At 38.6% G+C, this 24,176-nt stretch overlaps 1 protein-coding gene across 2 annotated transcripts in view; it reads right to left on the bottom strand.

Annotated features, from left to right (window-relative positions):
* FBXO16 (F-box protein 16) overlaps positions 1 to 24,176 on the bottom strand; it is a 44,998-nt gene that overhangs the window by 15,167 nt on the left and 5,655 nt on the right. Inside the window, exons 4-9 of one of the 2 annotated variants that reach the window (XM_014556311.2) lie at positions 23,799 to 23,935; positions 22,378 to 22,513; positions 15,761 to 15,796; positions 10,137 to 10,343; positions 6,039 to 6,203; positions 2,398 to 2,630 (exon numbers count right to left, since the gene is read on the bottom strand). In XM_014556311.2, coding sequence (XP_014411797.1) covers positions 2,398 to 2,630; positions 6,039 to 6,203; positions 10,137 to 10,343; positions 15,761 to 15,796; positions 22,378 to 22,473 — 737 coding nt within the window. In that variant the 5' untranslated portion in view covers positions 22,474 to 22,513; positions 23,799 to 23,935. The remainder of the gene's footprint in view (positions 1 to 2,397; positions 2,631 to 6,038; positions 6,204 to 10,136; positions 10,344 to 15,760; positions 15,797 to 22,377; positions 22,514 to 23,798; positions 23,936 to 24,176) is intronic. The other variant, XM_014556310.2, reaches the window with a different exon arrangement.

The raw sequence follows: 24,176 nt of genomic DNA, 5'->3' as shown, positions 1-24,176 counted from the left end.
ATTGACTTTATTAAGGAATCATTCATTGATTAGAAGTGGTATGGTATCAGGTTATGATTTTTAGACAGAGTCTATCTGTAAAGGACAGGCATTGAAATATGTATGAATGAAATAATCTGACATTTGGAATTGCCTCCAAAGTAACCTGGGGGAAGAGCAGAGTGGGTGAGGAATGAACTGGTCACGAGCTGAAAACTATAAATGCTGGGTAATGGTTACAAGGGGTTCTAGTCTCTCTACTTTTGCATATATTTGAATTTCTATTATAAAAAACTTTTATTGGAAAAAGATCGGCTTTGCCCAAATATTTCCTGATACTTGATTTTCAAAAATTTCCCCCAACCTTTATAAGAGATACACCTTAAACATTAAGACACAGTTAGGTTTAAAAATAAAGTGATGAGAAAAGATGTACCATGCAAAGAGGAAGCATAAAAAGGCTAGAATGACCATTAATATCAGATAAAATAGAATCAAGACAAAGAGTATTATATTAGTAAACATAAAGAGGAACATTTCATAATGATACAGGGATCAACTAAACAGAAAGACATAACTGTTGCAAATGTGTGTGTACCTAATTACAAAGCCTGAAAGTACATAAGGCAAAAATTAACAGACTTAAAAAGATAAATAGACAGTTCTACAATTTCTTTTAAAGTACATACACTATATTCACCAAAATAGAGGAGATGCTTGGACTCTTCAAAGGGTCAGTGCCACAGGGGAAAAAAAGAGGTGGGGGAACTGTTCTAGATATGAGACATAGCAAATGCAGTGGGGGTTCAGGTTGGGTTTAGTGCAAAAAAGAAAGACTATAATGGGCATTCTTGGGAAAACTGCAGAAATTTGACATGGACCAGGTATTAAAATATTAAAGAATTACTGTTCATTTTCTAAGATATGATGATACCAGTGTGGTTGGGTAGGCAAATGTTTTTATCTTAGGAGATGAGTGTTGAAGTTTTTATTTAGCGGTGAAAGTCTTTAGTTTACTTTCTTATGGCATGGGAAAAATATGTAAATATAGAGACACAGAAGATGAAGAAAAATAGCAAAATATTATCAGTTGTTGAGTCTCGTTGGAGAGTATATGAGACACTATATGCACTCATTTGCAACCCGCGTTTCTCACTTAACAATATACCCTGGAAATCACTCCTTACCAGTTCACAGAGGTCTTTCTCGTTCATTTTTACAGTTGTTTAGTGCTCCATTGTGTGAATGGACCATACATAGTTTACTCAACAAACACTCTCCTATTTTGAGCATTTATTTCCAATATTTCAGACTCATTAACAATGCTGCAAGAAACAAACTTGGGCTGATGTACTTTTGGTATTTTCAAGGTTTATTCCTTGAAGTAGGATTGCTGTGTCAAAATGTAAACACATATTACTTTTTGCTGGATATTATAAAATTTTTCTCCAAAAGATTTGTGCCAATTTATATTCCCACAAGCAATGTCCTAGGGTACTGGTTTGCCCACAGCCTCACCAACAGAATGTATTGTCAAACTTTAAAGTTTTTGCCAATCAGGTATTTGAAAAATGGCATGTTTGGTAGCTTTGTGCAAAAAAGCAACATGGAAAGGATAAACTAGAAGCTATGGATTGGTAAGAGGGAAAGGGTGGGCGAAGTGACAGTGCAGAAGTGGTGTGGAGGAGATGGGGGTGTGGTGCTGTTCTGGGCATGCCTTCTGCACATTTTTTGTGTATTTTATAAAGTTTTAACTTTAGAGTCATGTAACATACTCATCCTGAAGGAGATATTTTTTCAAGAAAGAATTCACATAACTTTTGAACACAGTTTTATGAGTATACACCCAAAGGCTAAAGGCAAAAAGAACCATAAACAAATACTGAATTTTAGTTAGTAGATTGTCTTCATAATGATATGGGTTAGCAATCTGAAATTAGTTTCAGAATTAGTAAGTCAATATATATTCTGTGTATATACTACATGTAATACCTTTTTATACAAAATTATATATGTACCTATAATATAAAATCAAAATTATATGTGTGCATGTATGTATGTGTGTGTGTATGTATGTGTGTGTGTGTGTGTGTATCTCTCACTGTCAGAGAAGGGAGGTGCAGATATGGAGAAGGAAAAGACTAGAACGAACCCTATGGTGCTAGATTGGAATCTGAGGTATTAAAATATTAAAAGAAGCTGTAATGTTGAAGCATTACAGCTACAAAATGCAAACAAATCCTAAAGAACAGGGCAAATTTACCAATAGTGGTTCATTTACTCTTCAATTACTTTTTGCTTCTATGTAGTTAACAGCACTTGTACTTCACAGTAAGTTCTGTTTTCATCTAGCCATAGACTGAAGAGCTAGGAAATTGTTTCTAAAAGCAAAGAAGTGGAGGAGGGTACGATTCTCACCCTTGCCAGCTTTGCTCGTTGGGGTCACAGTTGTCCAGGTAATTGAAGCGAATGATATCAGCTGGATGCTTGTCGGAGGATCGCCAGGGTGGGAGTTCTTTCTCCCCTGGGTGGTTCTTCTTTCTTAAAGAGGAAGAGGACCGGAAAGCTAATGAAGGAGACGGCTTTGCCTCCAGAGAACTGCTTGTAATTGGCTGAACGTCTGCGATCACAAACCCATCTTTTGGAGGTGTCTAGAAGAAGAAAATTTGATTATTTCTGGTCTCAAAACACTATAATAATAACAGCAGTAAAACAAAGAACATCATTGTCATCATCATCATCATCATCACCACAATGGCAATGATAACGGTGGCAGCGATCACAGGAACCACCAGCCCAGAAGGACCTGCTATGTGCCAGGCACTGTCTCAGGAAGTATTCATGCAATATTTTATTTAACCTTCACGATCACTCTAAAAGGCAATCGTAATTACTCCCATTTTACAGAAGAGGAAACTGAGAGAGGATGAATTAATTCATTTGCCCACTACTACTACCACCTAAGCACTAAGACACAGGGTCAGAATTTGAATCCAGGACTGTTCTGCTTCAAGTCCACATGCTGACCCTCTCTGTCCCATATTGCCACCTCTTCCACCACATCATTATATAGTTTTTCCACAATTGCAGTTAATTTATTCATAAAAATATACACATTCCAAAAAAAAGTACCCCAGCCCTAACTACCTATAACATACAGAGACAATTTCGAGTTATGTAGGCGTACACTTCAGATTTTATCAAGTATCAAAACCTCGACCATTCCCAAAGAATACTTCTGCTTTAATTGCCCAGACTGAAAGTCTATTTGTGTGTGTGTGAAATTTGTAAGGTTTTTATGTGGTTGTAGCCTAAGGGAAGTGGTACTGGTATGTTGAGAAGCCATTAAAGGCTTAATTTTTGTTCTTTAAGCGATTAGGGAAGCTTTGGTTGGTAAATTGGTTTGCTTGAATTGTCTGTGAAAATTAAAAAATCTCCCAGTCCCTCCAAGCAGAATCAGTTAGTTTCTTATCCTTGTTTCGACTGCTCTTTGTCTGCATTTCTATTACAGGATAGCACGTAGTATTCAGTGCTGTGATATTTGTTTATTTGTCTATATCCTGGGCTCCCAGAAAGCAGGGTTAAGATCACTGTACTCTTAGCACCTAGAGCATAACAGTATTTAATAAATATTTACCCATTTAATCAGTGATTATGGTAAAGGAAGAAGACATTTAACATTTATGGAATAGATAGCTCATTACTGGTTTAGCATTCAGTATTTTGTGCAGATCTCATTGTTCCCTCTTCCTCTATTTTCTGAAAGAGTTTATGTAGAATTGGTATTTCTTTCTTAAATATGTCACAGAATTCACCAGTGAAGCTATCTGAGTCTGGAGTTTTATAGAAAGTTTATTAATTCAATTTTAAATTGATGAAGATTTATTCATGTATTCTATTTCTTATTGAGAATGTTTTGGTAATTTGTGTTTTTCAAGCATTGTCCATCTAGGTTGTCAAGCTTAGTGACATGGACTTCTTCTGTTCATAATATTCTCTCATTATCCCTCTAATGTCTACAGGATCGGTACTGATTCCCCCACGTCTATTCTTGTTGCTAGTAATTTATGTTTTCCCTCTTTTTTCTCCTTGATCAGTTTAGCTGGAAATCTATTACATTTTTTTTGTTTGTTTTCAAAGAAGCAGCTTTGGTTTCACTTTTTTTTTTTTATTGTTTGTATGTTTTTAATTTCATTGACCTCAACTCTTTATTATTTCTTCCTTCTACCTACTTAGGGTTTAACTTACTCCTTTTCGATGAAGACTTTTTGAAATTGTTTGTTTTTTTTGTGGGGGGAGTAGGTAGCATAGACTTATAAACAGTTATAAAGATCATTCTGGTCCAGTCCTCTCATTTCAAGGTTGGGGAAATGAGTATTAATCCCTACCATCTACGCAACTCATCAAATGCATTCAAAAGCTCTGCTGAAGCACATGCCAGGTACCAGGTACTGGGGGGAAGGGAGACAGTGATGGGGCTTGAAGGAAGGTAAATTATGCTCTACTCTGGCAACTGTCTATGTTCACCATCTTTGAAGCAACCTTGGGGAATCACACCAATTATTCAAGTACTGACAGTTGACTCTGTTAACCTTAGTCAGATGGCTTTATTAACCTTCATCTTCCATAGGTCTATTATTTTAATCAATAAATTTAAGTTTATTAGTTGATTTTCCTAACTTTTGTTTTTCTGATATAGGTCTATTTCTTCAACAGAAAAACTGAAGTTTAATATAACAAAGTTCTCCCTACAGAAATGTAATACTAAGCAAAGATGTGGCAACTTTCTTGCATTAAAACTATTCATTATTTTAAAATATAGTTGTGCATAAATATTTTGTGGAAAAAGACTTCTTGCTGAAGACAAAGCATTAAAGTCAGTATTATATATAATATTCAAAACGTTTTTTCATTCTACAAGTTGGCTCATCACTTTTCTCTCCTCTGCCCCAGTCTTCAGCTATTGAATCCCATTTCCTGCCTACAATTGAGAATAGAGTCAAGGGAAGCCTTATGATAAAAAGAAGTCACAGCTATTGTCATTTTTAAAATAACTTTTCTACCACTGAAGTTTAAAAAAATTTTTTTGAAAGAAATCCTCGTGGAGAACACCAATTATTGAAATCAGAAAGACTTAGTTTTATCATTGCAATTATAACAATATTATCTATGCATAGTTTATTACTATATTAAATGTAGATGGATTCTACTTTGAGCAAACACAATAAAACTGAACTTAAATGGAGCACGTTAGGAGTTGACTATGCATATTCCAAAAGGATTCTTCAGTTTGAAAAGGATTCACTGCAGCTTTTTCACAGAAAACCCCTGTGGTTTTAAAAATCATTAAACATTTTAAAATTTGCATATAATTTTTCACTCATCTATTGTGCAAAACTCTGCATGTGTATAGATCACACCATAAAGAAAAGGCTCATAAAAAAACTCCCATAAGTTATCTAATTAACTGTGATTGTAAGAATGAATATAAACATTGGTTATAATGCATAGAAAACCACTAGAAAAAATTATGCTCACATTACTTTTTATGAGTCTATGTGAATGCTTTACATTGCTAGTTTCTAGCTTAAAAAGAACTTTAATGTGCCCGTGATGCCCTTCCCTAATTACTGATTTATTGGAAAAATCTTTCTTTACAAATGATACAAAAATAAACTTCAGCTTGTCTAGTAGAATCACAGAAAATGTCAATTGTTTAAAATTTGATGACCCGTAGGTAATAAATACTGCACACTGCCCACAGAGCCCCAGTGTCAGGACCGTGTGGTGCAGGAGTCAGAGACACAGAAATCCAGGAGTCTGGGCAGAGTCCTGACCTGGGCGGGAACCGCGGTTGGGGAGTATCAGATGACAGCTCTCAGCTGACGTGGGTATCTTGAAAAGGGTTGTCAAGTTCGCAGAAGAGGAGAATTTTGAAGTCGTAGTATCTTTCCTTTGAACCAACTGCCTCCCCCAACTTCCGGTTTGATCACTTAGTCTTAGTTCTAGAATTCCCAAAAAGCTGATTGTAATTTTGCTGGTTCCGTCCCCAGATGTACCTTGGGCTTGGTAACGGGGAGCTCTTTCACCATTTGAATATAGTGCTTCTTCCATATACCCTGCTCAAAGCGAGTCGGAGAGAAATTGATGTACCAGTTAAACCGTAAACATTTGAGCATCCAGAGCTGATCCAGTTCAGTTAAGTTCTTCCAATGCCAGCTCACCTGGAAAAAAAACAACAATTAAAAAAAAAACAAACTCTATTCAGTTTACATGCCTGCTTTCTCTAGGTTTTGAACTGTCACCCTGAACTGAGATCACTTTTTCGTCCTTTTCCTCTAAATCACAGCTTCATTACCTCCTACCTGAAGTGCTTCCTAGCCAAGCAGATGGATTTTTTTAAAAAAATATTAATTCAGACTTAGAATCAGAGTCAACTAATATTTACTGAGCGCCTATTAACCATCCTCATAGCAAACTAAGGAGGGAAGCATAATTACTATTCTCATATTGCAAATGAGGAAGCTGAGGCTCGGATAGAATTTGGGACATCCTAAAGGCTCCTGAAGGTCTCCATATGAAAGCTATATGAAGGGTACAGAAACTCAGGTCTGCACATTGCTTATTCTTCTCATGATGTGTTTCCATTTTCCCTCCATTCCTATGATTTAACTAAATATAAATTTTATGAAGGGAACACAATTGCTAATACTACATTGGCAGGTCCTAAACAACCTTTAAGATTCAATAGAGCATTAAGAATTTGTTCTGTACATTCCACTTCCACAGCATCACGGTCAATCCCACACATCCAGCACATGGTGGAGGTGACTCTACTATGTGTAGTAGTATTTATGGTAATTTACTTCAGGTTTTGAGTAAGTCTTGCTAGAAACTAGAGTCAAGCTCATATGTAAAACTGACACTAGGCATTCTATGTCTCTTATCATAAGAGTCACAAAGATGACATCTAACCTTCAAATTCAGGTTTCATTCTTGGAAAACTGGCCTCTTTTTCAAGATTAACCAAATAATGAACAATGTTTGAGTGCCAAAAAAATAAGCAGAATGCTCTATAATGGAATTTGCTACCCATACATCCATTTATCTCCCTTCCTCCCTCCTTCCATCCATCATGTACTGAGTTCCTATTATGTTTATCATTGTTTTATGTGCTAAAGATGAGACTGTGCAGGAGAGAGGCATACAGGAGAGGGCACAGTTAGAAGAAATCACAGGTTGGAAGGAGGAAAAAGGTTAATGGGTCCAATAGAGCCCTGCAGGCAGAAACAGGAATCACATCTACTTTGTTCAACCCAGAAATGAAACTACACCCACCTTAATCCCCATATGGTTAGTTAACTCAGAATTCAGTCAAGAGGTGAAGTTTAGGAGGGAGGGGCTGGGGAGAGAAGTTTCTCAGTTCTCACCCTTTCCTTCTTTTTTCTTAGATCTTGTTTATACCTGGGTATTTAAGTTGTGGTTTCCCCAACTCCGGGGTAGATAAGGTTTTGTGTGTTTTTGTTTGTTTGTTGTTTTTAAACTAAGCAGGAATGAAGAGAATTGAAGGGTAGGTAAGAGCTTTCAAAACTATAAGACATTCCCCTTCCGTATTGTTAAACTGCTCAAAGCTCATCTTGGTGCAATGACTTCATTGTTTGCTTTAAATCTGGACAAATAACTGCTGCCTGTGTTTGCTCACAGTCGGTCCTGGGAATACAATACAATGCTGAAATCTTGCAAGACTGACACATGGTGCCTGTGGATGATAGGTTCAGCTATTTCAAATAACGTTTCCCTGGAGTGATGACATTCTCATTGTGGAAAAACATGAAAAATTCTGAAAAGCTTGAAGGAAAAAACAATAGCCATAACTCCCATCAATCAGAGATGATCATTATTAACAACCTGATAGAGTTCTTTTCCCTTCTATCTGTTTTCTAGGCACATACGGAACAAAATCGGGAAACTGTATACAATTTAAAAACATGCTTGCTTAGGGGGTGGGAAGGGATAAATTTGGGAGTTTGAGATTTGCAAATGTTAGCTACTATATATAAAAATAGATTTAAAAAAACAAGTTTCTTCTGTATAGCACAGGAAACTATATTCAATATCTTGTAATAATGTTCAAAGAAAAAATATGAAAATGCATATATTATGTATATGCATGACTGGGACACTGTGCTGTACACCAGAAATTGACACATTGTAATTGACTGTGCTCCAATTTAAAAAAATAAAAATAAAATCATGCTTTCTTCATTTTACATATAATAAGCACATCTGTTCTTTCAAAACATGTTTTGTAACGGCTGCATAATATTTCATTATATGGCTGTATGATACTCTCCTATTTTGGACATTTAAAATGCTGTGCTTTTTAAAAAAATTATTTCATTTTTGGAATAATACGTGTACATGAATACTAAATTCAAAGACACAAAGGGCCACACAGTAAAAAGGAAGTCTCTCTCACCCCTGCCATCTAGCCACTCATTTCCCTCCCTAGATGTAACCATTGTTACCGGTTTCTTGTGTATCATTCCAGAATATAACACATTCGGATATATTCTTTTTTTTCTTTCCAAAATGGTAGGACAACTTGGTACCTTCACTTTTTTCACTGATGATATATGTATCTTGGAGATGGTTGCAATTTATTTCACTAGTCCTCTAACAGTAGACATTTCCATTGTTTCCAACCTTTTGCTACTACAAACAGAGCTGCAATATTCTTACATAGACACAATTTTTGCATGTGTTGAAGTATACCCATCAGACAAATTCCAAGACATGGAACTGCTGAGGCAAAGGGAATCTTTATTTAAAAACTGACTACTACCAAACTGTTCTCCACAGTGGCTGTATCAATTTATCTGCCAGCAATATACAAAAGTGCTTGTTCCCCACGCCTCTGCCAAGATAGAATATTACCATTAAAAAAAATAACTCAGTCAATTTGAGTCATGAAGGATGGCATGATAATGAGGCTAAGCATTTTACATATTTTAGAAATGTCTGCTTTTCTTTCTGTGAACTACTTATTCACTGCCTTTGCTCATTTTTCTGCTGGGTTTTGATCTTTTTTCCCCCCTTAATATAGATTTATAGTATTTCTTCAAAAAGTAAGAAAATTAGCCCTTTGCTGGCAATATATTTTTTTCCCTATTTACTGTTTGGTTTTATTTATGGTGTTCTTTTCCATGGAGAAAATTTTAATTTTTATAGTCACAATTTGAAATCTTGCTTTCTTTATGCTAGTTTATAATATATATATATATAATATATATAATATAAAACACATGAAGCAAGATTTTAAGTTATATATTTTCTTTTGAAGCCCTAAGTATTATAGGATACTCAAAAAGGCCTCCTTCCCTATGTTTCCTTTGAGAACTTTAATGGTTTCCTTTAATTTCACATCAATCTTTTATTCTTCTAGAATTTTTTTTTAGATAGCCGCCCAACTGTCCCGATCATTTATTGAATAATTTATCTATCTTACTGCATTCACTTCTTTAATTTAAAAAACTAAAGCTAACGTGTTACACATATGCGAATGCAGGGTAACAAGGTAGTTTGCGGTCTTACTAGATTCTATGAAAAGAATCAACAAAATGACTACCAGTTTTACACCTTAAATAATACACTTTGATACACCAGGGAATTACCTGTAAGAAAATAATGGTCAGATCCTTTTCCAGCCCCAGCCCCTGCCCCTCACCCCCATGAGCACATCTGCTCACTCTGAACTCTTTCGGTCTCACATTGTTTTGTGTTTATGTCATCAGCACCTTATTTTGAGTTTTTCTATTTATGAATGGGCTGCACTGTCTACTTGAGGATTTTGCTGTTCTGTGCTGCGTAATGTAAGACTGTTCTGCTGACGATGTTACCCATATGTGTCTTTGTCTCCCCTACTAGCTGATACTTTTTTGTGGACAGTAGTGGTGTCTTATACATCTTCCCCTTTTGAGCACAAAATGCAGAGTTAGACACAAAGGAGACGGAGGTTAATTCCAACTGTGCAGACCAAACATACTGACCATCTCATCAACTCCTTGGTTCTGTGAGTGTGTATTTTTTTTCCCTCAAGTTTCAGAATTTTCTAGGCTGCCTTTACAAAATGCTGGACACTGCTTCATTGTTCTCACCTGTGCACAACGACAAAGGCTTCGGGGGTCCAGGAAAGAAAAGATGTATAAAGATAACACCCTAGGAAGCTTGGTAGTAAAATCCAGCGCTTCTGCCGGAATTTTTTCCTGAAGCTTTCGACAGCAGAACTTTTGCTGTGACAGGGAGCAGCGTTCTAACAGGCCTGTCAGGATTCTTCTCCTTTGAGAGTCTGTCCATTTGTCAAACTGGAAAAAAAAAAAAAAAAGCAAAAGGGAAAATAAACTCCAGGTTTAGTCTGCTACCAGAGATTTGTCATGCAAAAGAGATAAGAATGGCACAGAAAGCGAGTTTAGTCATTTATTCTGAATGGATAGCATATATTTCTTTCGCAAATTAGTAAACTCCATGTTTTTCCACTTACCTGTCCTTTCTCACGTTTACATCTGTGAGCACGTGCAAGACCAGCGTGTGCACAGAAGTGTACTTGACCTCAAAACTTTTAGTTACGTAAGAACAATAAGCTGGAGGCTGGCCATATTCATAAACTGAGAATATGTATACTTTTAAAAGACAATTCTTCCTCAATTTATAATGGGGTTACATCCTGATAAACCCCTTATAGGTTAAAAACATCACAAGTCGAAAATGCATTTAATACACCTAACCTATCAAACATCAGAGCTCAGCCTAGTCTACCTTAAACGTGCTGAGAACACTTAACATTAGGCTACAGTTGGGCAAAATCGTCTCACACAAAGCCTGTTTTATAATAAAGTGTTGACTATTTCATGTAATTTATTGAACAGTGCACTGAAAGTGAAAACCAGAATGGCTGTCTGGGTACAGATGGTTGTAAGTGTATTTGTTGTGTACCCTCGTGATCACATAGCTAACTGGGGGCTTCCCAGCATCAGAAGAGAGAATCCTACCACATATGGCTGGCCTGAAAAAAGAACAAAATTTGAAGTTTGAAATATGGTTTCTGCTGAATGTCTATTACTTTTGTACCATCTTAAAGCTGAAAAGTCATTAAGTGGAACCATCCTAAGTCGGGGACGTTGGCACAACTTCAAGAGAAGACGCCTGGGCAGCCTCTCCCCACCCCCCAAGTTTCTGTATTAGCTCATTAGTGATTAAAACTCCAGGACCAGAAACAAACCTTTGTGTTCACACTGGAGATAAGGTATAAGGAGCACATATTCCTGAGAAGGGGAGCATGTGGGGTTGAAGTCCTACTAATACGTAAATGATTGATATGACTGGAGAGAAAACACTGATGGGGGACCTGGGAAAAAAGAGTGCCAGAGACAAGAAGTACATGCCAAAGCGACCCGGGGCATGCCAAACAAAAGCTTCGGTTACTTCACAATTTTCGGCAGAGATAACCCCAGACTGGTTCCAAGATCAGTGACGGGTCAGAGGGAAGAACTTGAGGGCTGGCCAAAACCAAAAGAAAGGGTCTTATGGGAACATCTAGCAGCTGAAGGAGTCATTAGCAGGGTATAAAACTCTCCTTTCTCCACTAGAGAAGAGAAAATAGAGAAATCTGGGGCAACTTGTGTTTGTATACTAGTGCATTTCACAGATGGATATTTATTAGTTATTATAAAGTAATCAGAATTTTATAATGCACTTTAGTTGCAATCATAAAATACACTGACCACCTAAAAAGGCATATAAAGCAAAAATGTATTTTTATAAGCTTTATGACAAGTCAACTTCCTTATAATCATAGGATGTATTTTTTAAATTAGAAGGAATACTTCTTGATTAAAACTATGCACTGTGACAGATCTATTCAGTGACCCAAGAATCTCACTTTGGAGACTAATTCAAGAGCAGGGTTGGGGGGTAGGAATTCTAAAAAACAACAACAACAACAACAAAAAACCCACCAAAAACCTTAACTTACAAACAAATGAATAAAATGTATTCACATGTGAGTGTTCCCAGATTTCTTTTATGCCTGTTTCTGCATATCCATAATCTACAACTCCCAGAGACTTCTCTCCTTTGGGGATGGATTATTAAAATGAACAGAGAGAAGCCAGACCAGAATGGCTGAGCCCAGGGCCCAGGAAGCTGTACTGACCCATAAAATGAAGAGCCAGTGGGGAGGCGTATGGAGACAGAAGAGCGGTGGAGCTTGCGCTTGTAGGGACTTTGGGGCTCAGACTCTAATTGACTTTGTAGCAGTTACAGATGAGAGGGAACTGGGGAAGGAAGGAGGGAGAGCTGAGAAGCACCATTACGAGTTTTGAATTGGATCCCCTGTGATTCCTTTGAGAGACAAAATGAAGATTGGTATTCATTTTTAAAAATGACTTTTGGGCAGTGCTCTGTAGCTTTCTAGAAACTGAGCTACTTGGGGACCCAGGATGATTAAGGTTACAAAGAAATTTTTATGTGATATTATTATCACTGCAAAAAATCAGAAATAACCCCAAATGCCTAACAATAGTGGACCAGCTAAGCAAACTAATATATCAACATGAGAGGAGAAAGTATGGCATTATGGATGGATGGTGGGTTTGGGAATGAGGCCCTTGGGAGTCTCCCTTCCAACATTCTATTATTTCTAATACGCTTCGGAAATAAATGAATAAATCCCAGCTCTACCACTAACAACCTCTTAATTTCTTCGTTTATACATTAAGAATAATCATACCCCAATTGTAAGGTTGTTCTGAGGATTAAATAAAACAATATGTGTATAGAAATCCTAATTGAGTAAATGACTCATTGTAGACACGGCAGCTAGTATTATAAAATACCATGGTCATGTTAAAACAATAAGCACGTGAGATAAACCAACGTAAAACGAATAGATATGTAAACAGTTAAAAGGCATGAGATCACCCTGTTTGTACACTGACAAGGATGGGAAGTATGTTTGGAATGGCTGAGGTTAGCTCATTTGCTTTCCTTGGTGCCCACAAAAAGAGAACGACCTCAGCTTGAAGAACAAGTGATTTAAAATGAATATAAAAGAACATTAGTATTATAAAGTGCTGAAGAAATCCATAAAAGAAAACATTAAAACCTTTTCCTCTAGAGATTAAAGAGATAATTACATTGGTTCTTCATTTATTTCCCTGATTACAACCGTCAAAGGTAATTTATATTTGGCTTTCATAGGTGTTCTGTGCCTGGAGGGGTTTTCCTTTCTAATTGTGTTTATTTAGGCTAATAGAAAACGAATTTGCATTCCTTGAACTCCTACCAATTGAAGGTGGGTAGGTGACTCACAAGAATGCTTAACAGTTGGGGGGAAATCCCTTTGGAATTTAAAAGGTGCTAGGAATAATCCAAAAAGTAAATAATCCCTGGAGGAGTTAACTGTACAGGAATTTGGTAATCTCCCAGTCTCTCATGCATCACCTCTCAAGTGAAAATAGCCTTAACACTGTAGCCAGGGATCTGATGTGTGAGACTGGGGAGCAGCTAGGACCATTTTTCTATCCTGGTATCATGTACGGTACCTCACTTCACAGTTAGTTCCTTTTGAATATTATATATTATATTATATTATATTCTGCTATACTATCTTATATCATATAATATAATCCTAATTTATAACTACTTTAATGCCTTTTTATAGGGCTTTTTTGGCAAGAGAATTGTGAAATCCTCGTTTTTAATATTACATATTATATTGCATTATGTTATATTATGCTATGTTACACTGTCTTATATCATATAGTAGAATTCTATTTTATAATTATTTTAAATGTCTTTTTATAGGGCATTCTGGAGAGAATTGTGAAACCCTCTTCTCAGAGTAGTTGTTACAAGGATTCTTGCTGCACTTTCGGGAAGTGAGGATGGTGGCTAGTGCCTCTCATCTCACACTGAATGGCAAGGAAGGTTCCCGGGGTGTGGGGGACGAGATGAAGAAAGACACTTCTTTTTTTTTTCCTTATTGGTTATATGATCTTAACTTGGTTGAGTTTCTGAATCCTATGATCAAACACTTAATTTCGCAATTAAAGCATGAATACTTTATTGTTTTAAAAGTTTCAAATAGGCACTTACAGAAGTAAGTGTGAAAATCTGTTATGATTCCTCACAATCAAATCTCACTCCATTCCCCAGTAATAACCAGTTTGCAGTTTGATGCTCAAGCATTTCTATGTATTTACGTATACATATACATACACACACACACACATATATCCATCAATAGGGAAGCAGTTAAATAAATTAAGAGTATACCCATCCCATGGAATATACACAACAGTTTAAAAACAAACGAAGGAGGTAGGTATAGCTCAGTGGTAGAGTACATGCTTAGCATGCACAAGGTCCTGGGTTCAATCCTCAGTATCTCTATTAAAAAAAAAAAAATATATATATATATATATATATATATATATATATATATATATATATATATACACACACACACATATATATATAGCCATAAATGTCCTGATGTGCAATGAACTCCAGTGCATAATATTTTCTCCAATCATTCACAGTAGAATGGATATGCCATAATCTACTTATTCAACGATTTATTCAATTTCTACTGATACCATTTAGGATGTTTCCAACACACACACACACACACACACACACTGCAAAATACTTGTGCATGTTTTTTCATGTCCCCTGTGAATATTTCTCTAGTCTGGATAAACACGCATAACCATGTTTTCAATCCTCTTGGGTAGAAGAGACTATTAGGTGACACTCCTGAGGAATTTGATGAGTAAGACACGTTGCCCAGAGAGGGATGACTCAAGGATGGACAACAATCACTAAGACTCTGTGTTTCCTTTGAGGAAGAGTGTGAAAGTCTTCATTTGTACTAAGGGTAGTTGTATCTTGTTAGATAAGAACATAAAGTTGTTACAGTTTTCCTTTGCAGGTTTAAGTATACGCATGAGGGGTGTAGATGGATGTTACATGCGCATGAGGGGTGTAGATGGATGTTAAGTGGTTAAGTGGACGGACCGTGCCGGTTCTTTAGCCATCATTTCTCAGATCCAAACCCACCTTCCTATACTCTGTGGACATGGGAGCTTGGTGCTCTGTGAACCATATTTCTCCTTTGACAGTTGGCTCTTGGTTAAATGCTGCTGGTGGGAAGGGGGGCATTAGAAGGAAACTGAGGAAGTAGATCCTTACTTCTTTGCTTCCTTGCTGCTCCTGGCACTGTCCCCCTAACTCTTCACCCTGGCCGTCGCAGTTGACTCCTGTATCCTGCTTTTTCCACACTCCCAGAACCATGCTTCCTCAGATATATCAGCATCAGCTGGGCATGACACCATCTACTTTTTACTCCTTAGACGTCTAAGTCCTCTAGAAGGATGGTCCCAGCTCCAGAGTCCTCTCTCTGGGCTCCTGAGGTATCAGTGAAGCTGGTCATAGCTACTTCCTGCATCTCTATCTCCATGGTACCTCAGTGGTACCTCAGTGTTCTCTTTTTGCCTTTTCTAGTATTTGTTTAACCTGTTCTATTCATTAAATTGTGTCTGTTAAAATAACTGGTATGATTTCTATTTTTCTGACAGAACCCTAACTGTTATATACAGAAAATACCCATCAAACGTCCCAGGCAATGAGCAATCACGCATTACCTTATGTACACACTGAATTCTTTGGTCTCTATGATGATGTAACATAATAAAAAAGTAAGTATACTTTCAACAGTTACCCATTTTCCAAGCAGGGCTCTTCTTTCTTCAAATAACTACAATAAATAAAAAAAGAATGGAATGACTTCATATTTCATGGTTCAAAATACCCGTTACAAAAAAGCATCAATAAATAAATACTGGGCAGTCTTTTCATTATATCAACTGAGTACAAAATGACAGATTTTATACCTGAGAAGGTACTTTATGATTTTGAACTTGGGCAAAGTTTCGCTTTTTCCTCCATGTAGGATAACTCACCTTAAAGAAGAAGTAATCATTTTTCTTAAAGGCAAGGCATAGGAAAAGAATGGACTTGTAAAGTGAAATCATTTTTGGAATTTGAAAGGAGATGCAAAAACTGACAAAGGAAAAAAATAGGAAAATGGAGAACCTCCTGCCAAATATTTCAACATCAAAAGTATGAGAACTTGTGAAATTTGCAAGGGAGAGACTCTGTTTTTACATCTCCATGTGGACATGTATCAGTGGGTATACACGACATATGTCTGCAGCTTAGAAATCTGTGTGCGTGCACCTCGGCACAATGTGAGTGGTATTTATATATTGGTAAAGAGGTGATTTTCTGAGAATTAATCATTTGTGTATTTGAATGAGCGAGGGAGGGACAACTAGTGTGAGAATGCTTGGCAGGGGAGGGAGTTCTGGGGAGAGGAAGCAAGAGAGAGTCATGAACAGATGTGAACGTCTCTCTCACTCCCACACACACACACCCTCCGGCAGCTTTCAGAACCGGGCTCAGTGTTTCCCCCTTCCTCTTGGCACTAACTTCTCTAGCACTGTCAAACGTTCCTACTTGGAAAGTAGCTCAGGCCTATTTCTTCCCTTTTGGGTGGAGGAGGATGAGAAGCTGGCTTTGTGCTTCCAACAGATAATGCTTTCTTCTCATTTTTAGACTCTCAAACTCTAGTTTCAAAGGGCATTCAAAACGGAGACTGAAATAATTGGTTCAACAACAACCTCAAGACCTGTAAAAGGTCATCTTTGATACCAACCGTAGAATCTCACACATCACAGGTAGACACATTCTGTACTTTAAAAAGAATACCCTTCTCCCCTCCCCCCAATTAACTGCCACCTGGGCTACTAAGGCTGTCAAAACACAGGAACAGATAAACTCACAATTTCTAGATGAAAAAAGGAGAGAACCTATAGAACACAGAAGATTCAAAAATCTGGATTCGAATATTTCCTGAACTCTCCTGTATCTAAGCAAATCTTATCAATCCTCTAATTTCCAACCCTGGTCACTGGCACCAGCACTTTGCTGATGCCCACTGATCTGGCTCCTTCCATATGCCACCTACAGCCCACGCTCTGCCTGGACTACTGGGTTTGCTGTTTGCTCTCCAGGTGGTCCTGTTCCTTTCATCTTCCCACGCAGATTACAACCACTTTGTCTTCTATGCTCTGCAGTCTTGATGGCAAGCCCTGAATAAACACCTGCTGACTGAACAACAACAAAATGTCTATGGTTTCTGAGGCTTTGGCTTTGACTTCAGAAGTCATAGAAGTTCAGTGCTCAAAGGAATCCTAAGATCTTTTTGTTCAATTCCCTTATTTTAGAGAGGATAAACAAGGCCCAATTGGGTTACATTTATAGATTTTTTAAAAAATCATTGGTTCCAGACTGTCTGTGCAGCTCAACTCTGAACCTGGTTCTTCACTAGAATCCTGCTGTTCCCTGACTTCCAGTCCTACATTCTCATTGAACTGCTGCCAATGCTTTGGCCTGACAGTGGGAAGAAAAAAGGTCCCAAGACCACAATCTCCTTTCAAAAGGAGGCTGGGATGACCACCATGGTGTCCAATGACAATGGGGGGCGTTGGTAAGAAAGGGGCACTGACTTGAAGGGAAGAAGAGAGTTAGCAAGAAGGTGGCCGGAAAGGAATAGGGTGGGTGGTGGGGTCTTTAGAGGGCCAACGACCAAGACTAAGCAGAAGCCGAGCAAATCCATTTCTTCACCAAAAGGCATTTAGACCCAAGTAGAAATGGATGGGAGTGCAGAGGGGGAGGAGACACGCCAGACAAACTCAGATCTGGTTCTGACTGTACCCTCAACAAGAAATATAAGTGGGGACAAATTTCATTGTCAGGTCCTTGGTCAGACTCAGAATCATGTATTCTCTGGTTTGGAGCAAGTCTTTATTCCAAAGATTTGCAATCAGGTCTTTCATCTTAAGGAGCTGGGAAACAGTATGACTTCAGGTGGAAATATTAGAATGGATTTTTTTTTTCCTTGCAGAATGCTGCAGTCTGTTTACATCACAGTTTACTCAGAGCATGCTGTCATGTCAAAATCCCACGGTTGATATTTTAGTCTGTTGACACTGCAGTTACATATTGCACCATGTGACATCATTACAGTGTAGGAGTAAGACATTTGGGGGCTCCTAAATGATGACTGATGGATGGTAATTAGATGCTTTTTCTCAGAACACCCTTTTAACATGTACTGAACTAGACGTGTGTACCATACTCCAAAAGAAGTGTTGATCACTTTCAATTAAAATACTGGATGGCAAAGAAATGCATAGTTTTAAAATATTCGCCTCTCAAAGTTCAAAATGCCTGAATTATTTTCTAATCTGCTACATTTTCCTAAACTGATGATGCTACTTTTTTTAGGCGTGTACATTTGAATTTCATCTCTACTTAGAGCCTGCTGTGAAATTAAAATCCTATGATTCTGTTTCAGTCTGAAACAGCTACATATTTCACATTTTTACTGTAGAGTAGAAAAAAGGCAAAATCAAAAACCAAAACCAAAAACAGAACCTCAAAATTACACTGATCATTCATGACATATGCCTGGTTGCAGAAGTGTAGAAAAGTCCTTATAATTATTGTATGGACATCTTCTGGCCAGTTGTATTCTTGGGCATTTGTTTTTAATCCCTTTCACACAGTCAGAATGTTAGATCTGGAAGGGAACTTTGAGGTGGTCTGATCCAACCCACTCATTTTTCGAAGGAAGGTAGTAAAGACCAGAGACATCAGTGACTTACTGAAGTCACACAGGAAATTAGTTGAAAAGCTGATCTGGAATCTGTATTTTCAATTCTCAGAGTTATTTTTCTTTGTTTGCTTTTATTTATATATGTTTTTAAATTGTTTTAAAATTTGAAATATTATTGCACTGTATAAAGTAAAAAATAAGAGCTCTTTCTTCTTGAGCTTTTTAAATTTTTTTTTTTCTTTTTTGGGGGGGTAATTACGTTCATTTATTTATTTTAATGGGGGTACTGGGGATTGAAACCAGGACCTCGTGCATGCTAAGCACACACTCTACCCCTGAGCTATACCCTCCCCCGAGAGCTCTCTCTTCGAATAGACCTCCCTCCCACTTCCCTATGCCACCCAACTCTTTGGGGCAACCACTATTAATAATGTGCTACATGCATATGCATATTCCAAGGGTGTGTCTATGTCCATTAGGACACACACAGATGGGTACATACACAAGCCAAGATTTTTAAAAATAATTTTACTCCAACCTAGAACCTAACTGAACCAAAATAAATTTTTTGGAATCAAATGGGAGTTGTGAACAACAAAATAAATACTATCTCTAGAAATTATCATGAAATTTGACAAAAGCTATTCAGGAACTGAGATAAGGCCGTGGCATGCTCGCTGTGATGCACTGATCTGATCCACCTCCAGAACTGAAGGATTTACTCCCTCAACTGTTAGGAGTGCTGCTGGCTGATAGCCAGGAGCTTGCGAGATCTGCCTCGTCCACGATCCCATCCGCCACATGGTCAGTGTGGCGCAAGACTCGGAGGGTCTTCAGGGTGTCCTGTGGGGTCTGCAGAGGCCTCGTTGCAACTGCCTGACAGCCTGGCTTCTTCCTCTGCCCCACATCTAAGTCCTGTCCTTCCCTTGCCTCCTAGGTCTTGATCCTGAGAGCCCTCCCACATCAATGCCCTACACACCAATCTGAGAGTCTGCCTCGCTAGGAACCCAACCTGCGGTAGGCAATCAGACCATTAAGATACTTTTTCTCCATGGCTGCTAAATCGATCAAGACTTTGAATTTTTCAAAGAAAATCTCTGAAAATCAAGGCATCTAACAAATACGTATTTCAGTTCAAGTCACTTTTTCACACGTGGGTAAAACCTTTACAATTCTATGGGAAAACATTTCAAAACCAAGCACTGGAGTCTCCTGGAGGGTGGAAGCAGAGAAGCTGTTACAGAAACTGTGGGAGAGCAAAGAGCATTGCCAACAGGTGCTCAATAAGTAACTGCTGAGTTGAATAAAAAAGACTTTCAATAGACTTGCTTGTTCGTCAGGCTTGATGAAGGCTGGATTTCTCTCATTCTGTGCCTCTCCTTTTGTTTCTCCTCATGCCTCTTTTTCCCCTGTTTCTCACTCTTTTTTCCTCACTTCCTTTATCTTTTTCCTTTTCAGTCTCCCTCCCTTTTATTTCTCACTATTCTGATCGCGAAGCTGGCTCCTCTGTCTCTCTCCCAGATTTGCTCATGTTTTGCATCAGAGGAGGAGAAATAGGAAAGTACGTAGAGGGAGGGGCCAGGATGGATGCTCCAGCTTTGCCAGAGCAATGAGCATATCTGTTAGTTCAGAGAGGCAAAGGGTCAAATCCAGACTCAGGAAGGAGAGGAGTGGGGACAAAAAGATGAGTCCATGAAGGGGGTCCCAGGGAGTACAGCCGATCTCTGCCTCCATTCCTTGTGCTTCAGAGACATACCGGGCACTAGAGATGCAGAGATAAAAGACAAAATCGCAACCCTTAACACCTTAGAGTCAAGTGGGGAAGCTGGTAAACAGGGATGAGAACAAAGAAAAGTAAGCCAGAGGAGGCTTCCCTGAGAAGTGACATTTGAGTTGACTCTTGCAGGAGGCAATGAAGAGCACACTGCAACAGCGTGGAGGCATGAGAGAGCATGGTTCGTGGGGGCCACTTAGCTCGGCCTGGGTGTAGGATGAGAGGAAGCAGAGGCAGGGCTTGGAGCTGGGAGGTTGGTTGAGTCAGCTCATGAAGGGTCCTCAGTGCTATGCGTGGGAGGTTGGAATTTATCCTTTGGAGCAGCCTGTTATTAATTTTAAATAAAAGGATTATATTGGTGCTTTAGAAAGATCATTCTGGAACCAGAATAGAGGATGGACTGCTAGGGATAGAGGCAGTAAAACCAGTTGGGAGGTTATTGCAATGTGCCAGGTAAAGAGTGATGAGGGTGTGAATGGAGAGTGTGGAGCTGGAGGTACCCAGGTGAATGAAAAGGGATCCAGATGGAGACCGAGGAAGAAGATTCATTTAAGACTTGAAAATGAATTGGATGTGGAGGTGAGGGGGTTCCAGCAGACACTCCTCCCTGAACCTCTCATCTCCTACATGTCTTGGAATGCCAGGAATGCAAGGTCCTGACTGCTCTTTTCCTGGGCCGTTTCTCCAGGTTGTATTGGCAGTAAGGAACCTTGAGAGATGTGGTACTAACTCCCTTTGGGACGAAGAGTACCCTTGTTTACTGCTTATTATGAAAGCAGGGGATTCCCTGGACTCATTGTTCCTCAGCTGTGATGCAAACATAGTGTGTGTGCAGTATTTATCCGCGTCCTCTGCATCATCCCCACGGGAAAAGATGGGCAAGAGAACCCAAGCTTATGCTGCTTGCTGCACTGCAAGTAATAAAGTTCTTTGTCTCTGACCCAAGAATCTCGTGTCTCCTACTGTGGAAAAAGTAGCATCTTCTTTGCCATAGTCACAGGCTAAGTTATAAACCTGTAAATTGGGAGAAATCCCAGAGCCTGGGTCAAATCCCAGACCCAACAGGGAGAAGGAAGATGTCTCGCTTGAGTGGCTTGGTGTAAACTGGTGCTTTTCACTGGTGGGAGGAACTAGAATATGGTAGCAAGATAATGAGGTCAGTTTTACTGATGTTGATTGTAACTTACTGCCAACTAGATGTGGTCCTTGTATGTAGCTACTGATAATAGGAGCTCACAGACCTGCTGGAAATTCTGCCCCTAAATGAAGCAGGAGTAGAAATCCCCAGAGCCTGGCCAATCTCACATGCCAGTATGATACTCAGTTTCCCACCTTTGCCATGCTTTGTTTGGTCCCTTCTGCTAGTGCCTCTCCAGAATATAGGGGGAGAACAAACTTCTTAGGAGATCCTAAGAAATGTGAGCAATAAGTTGAGATTTACTTATTTTATTTATTTGGTTAAATTTACAGCATTACCCAGTAGCCTCAACTCTAGTAAGAAAACCTCTTTTGGAGGGAACTCCTCACACAGCACCCTCTTGTCTCTCATTCCTATTGGTTTCAGCAAAGAACCAGCGATAGAAGAAAAAAAAGGCATTTGGGGTGGGAGAGAAGAGCAGTGACAGTGGAAGAGAGAGGAGCAGTGACAGTGGAGGAAAGAGAAATCTATGACATTTCTTTCTGGGCAGAAACTATTGCCAACCTTGCCCATGTAGCAAGGATTCAATTAAAGTTTTTGGAAAAAAAAATCCTTCATTTTGTTTTTTCATCAATTATACAATCCTAACAATTTCTGTTCCTATTTTGATAACCAAAATTTTAATTGTTTTTTTCCCCTTTAAGGCACAGCTCCAACTGGTAAAATAGCGCTTTGGTCACTTACCCGGTCATTCAAAAGCTGATGGTTTAGGGGTGTCCAAGTACTCATCTTTGTCTGCATTTTGGGACCATCTACGTTTTTTGGAGGTGCAAATGCCATCGTGAAATAGCTGGATATTGTTCCATAAGAAAAACTAAACCTACAGAAGAAATGAATCATATAATCTTTAGAATACTAAAAGTACTAATATCGTGTAATCTTTTAGTACGTTGGGAGAGGTAATGGGGGGGATAACATTTATTGGGAACATTTTATATGTCAAGTACTTTATATGTATGCTCAATTAGTACTCATAACAGTCTGGTGAGGTGGTAGGTTTAGCTCATTTTACAGATAAGAAAATGAGTCTCACTGATGTTACGTGCTCTGCCCAAAGCTATAGAGACAGTAAGTGGTGGAACTGGGAATCAGACCCAGGTCTGTTTAACTCTGTTTTATTTTCATTGGACCATGGGGGTTGGGGGGAATCCAGAATCACTTCTAGCTAAGAACATACCATATTGGACAGAAAGAAGAAGGTATTTTAATTTATAAAATCACAATGCAATATAAAACACTCCATCTTTGTCCCTTGTGACCTTCTTCCTCCCCTCTTAACTTTCTGACATCCAGGTAACAAGAGTTCCAGCTTGATACAGTATTTAAGAAGCAGAACGATGCAAGGGACGAAGCCCAGCCTTTGGAGATGGACAGATTTGGGTTTACTAGGGGAACGTGCTGTTTTTTTTTTTTTTTTTTGAACACTTTTATTATAGTATGATTCCTGCACAGTCAACTACACATATTTCAGATGTACAATTTGATGAATTTTGATATATGCAGACACCAATGAAATCACCACCACAATCAAGATGGCTAACATTTCCATCACTCCTCAAGAGGTACAAATTTCGAATTCCCAGTTTATCCCTTCCTACCCCCTTGACCCCCCGGTGGGAATATGCTATTTTTAGATGCCCAGTATATGTGTGCCTTCCTTTGATTAAAAAACTCTAATTTCCATGAGGAATTCCTTTTCCTTCATTGTTCAGAGTCTGTTGGGTTGGTTAATCAAGGTGGCTTCCCCTTCCCCAGTCATGAGACCAAGGTAGGCCAGTTGACTGATGCTGGCTTATCCTGACTTTTTGTTTACAGTACCACTGATGTTCCGAGCAGACTGTTAAGCTGTCCTTGCGGCCTCACCCCTCAGAAGCCCCTTGTCTTTCCTTGTCTTTTGTGAGCCACTTGATAACTTTGCAATGAATCTCCTTTTTTTTCCCTTGTATTAGCCAGAATCTATTTATGTTGTTTGCAATAATTTTTTTTTACCGTACAGTTTTGATCCTGGCTCTAAAACTTAACTAGCTGTGTAACTGTTTTGCAAGTTATGTAATAGATCTGAGCTTCAGTTTCCTCATTTGTAAAATAAGGATATACACACCTACCCTCAACTGCTGTTGCCGATATTAGAGAAAAAAAGGTCAGGCAGAGTCGCAGAGCAGGTGGTCTCCATAAGCAGTAACTTCCCTGCAGCCTTTCTTAGAACATCCATCATTTATATAGAGAGTGCCTCAAAACCTGTCTTTTGAAGGACCATAACAAAATATTTTAAGGTGAAAAATACTTAAAGCAAACTGATGATAATTTCATTATATATCCTCAGTCTTTCTGCTTGTTTATGTCTTCCTTCCTCTCTGAAGGTGGGTTTCATAGCCAAGAGAGTAGAGCTGAACGAGGGGGCCAGGACGTGCCTGCCTGACCTATGGGCTCCAAAAATTATTCTACAACAGCAAATATTGGACAATTTAAAAAAAATCATTAGT

This window comes from Camelus ferus, chromosome 31 (genome assembly GCF_009834535.1).
Source record: "Camelus ferus isolate YT-003-E chromosome 31, BCGSAC_Cfer_1.0, whole genome shotgun sequence".
Taxonomy (NCBI): domain Eukaryota; kingdom Metazoa; phylum Chordata; class Mammalia; order Artiodactyla; family Camelidae; genus Camelus; species Camelus ferus.
This window is presented reverse-complemented; position numbering and strand designations above follow the sequence as displayed.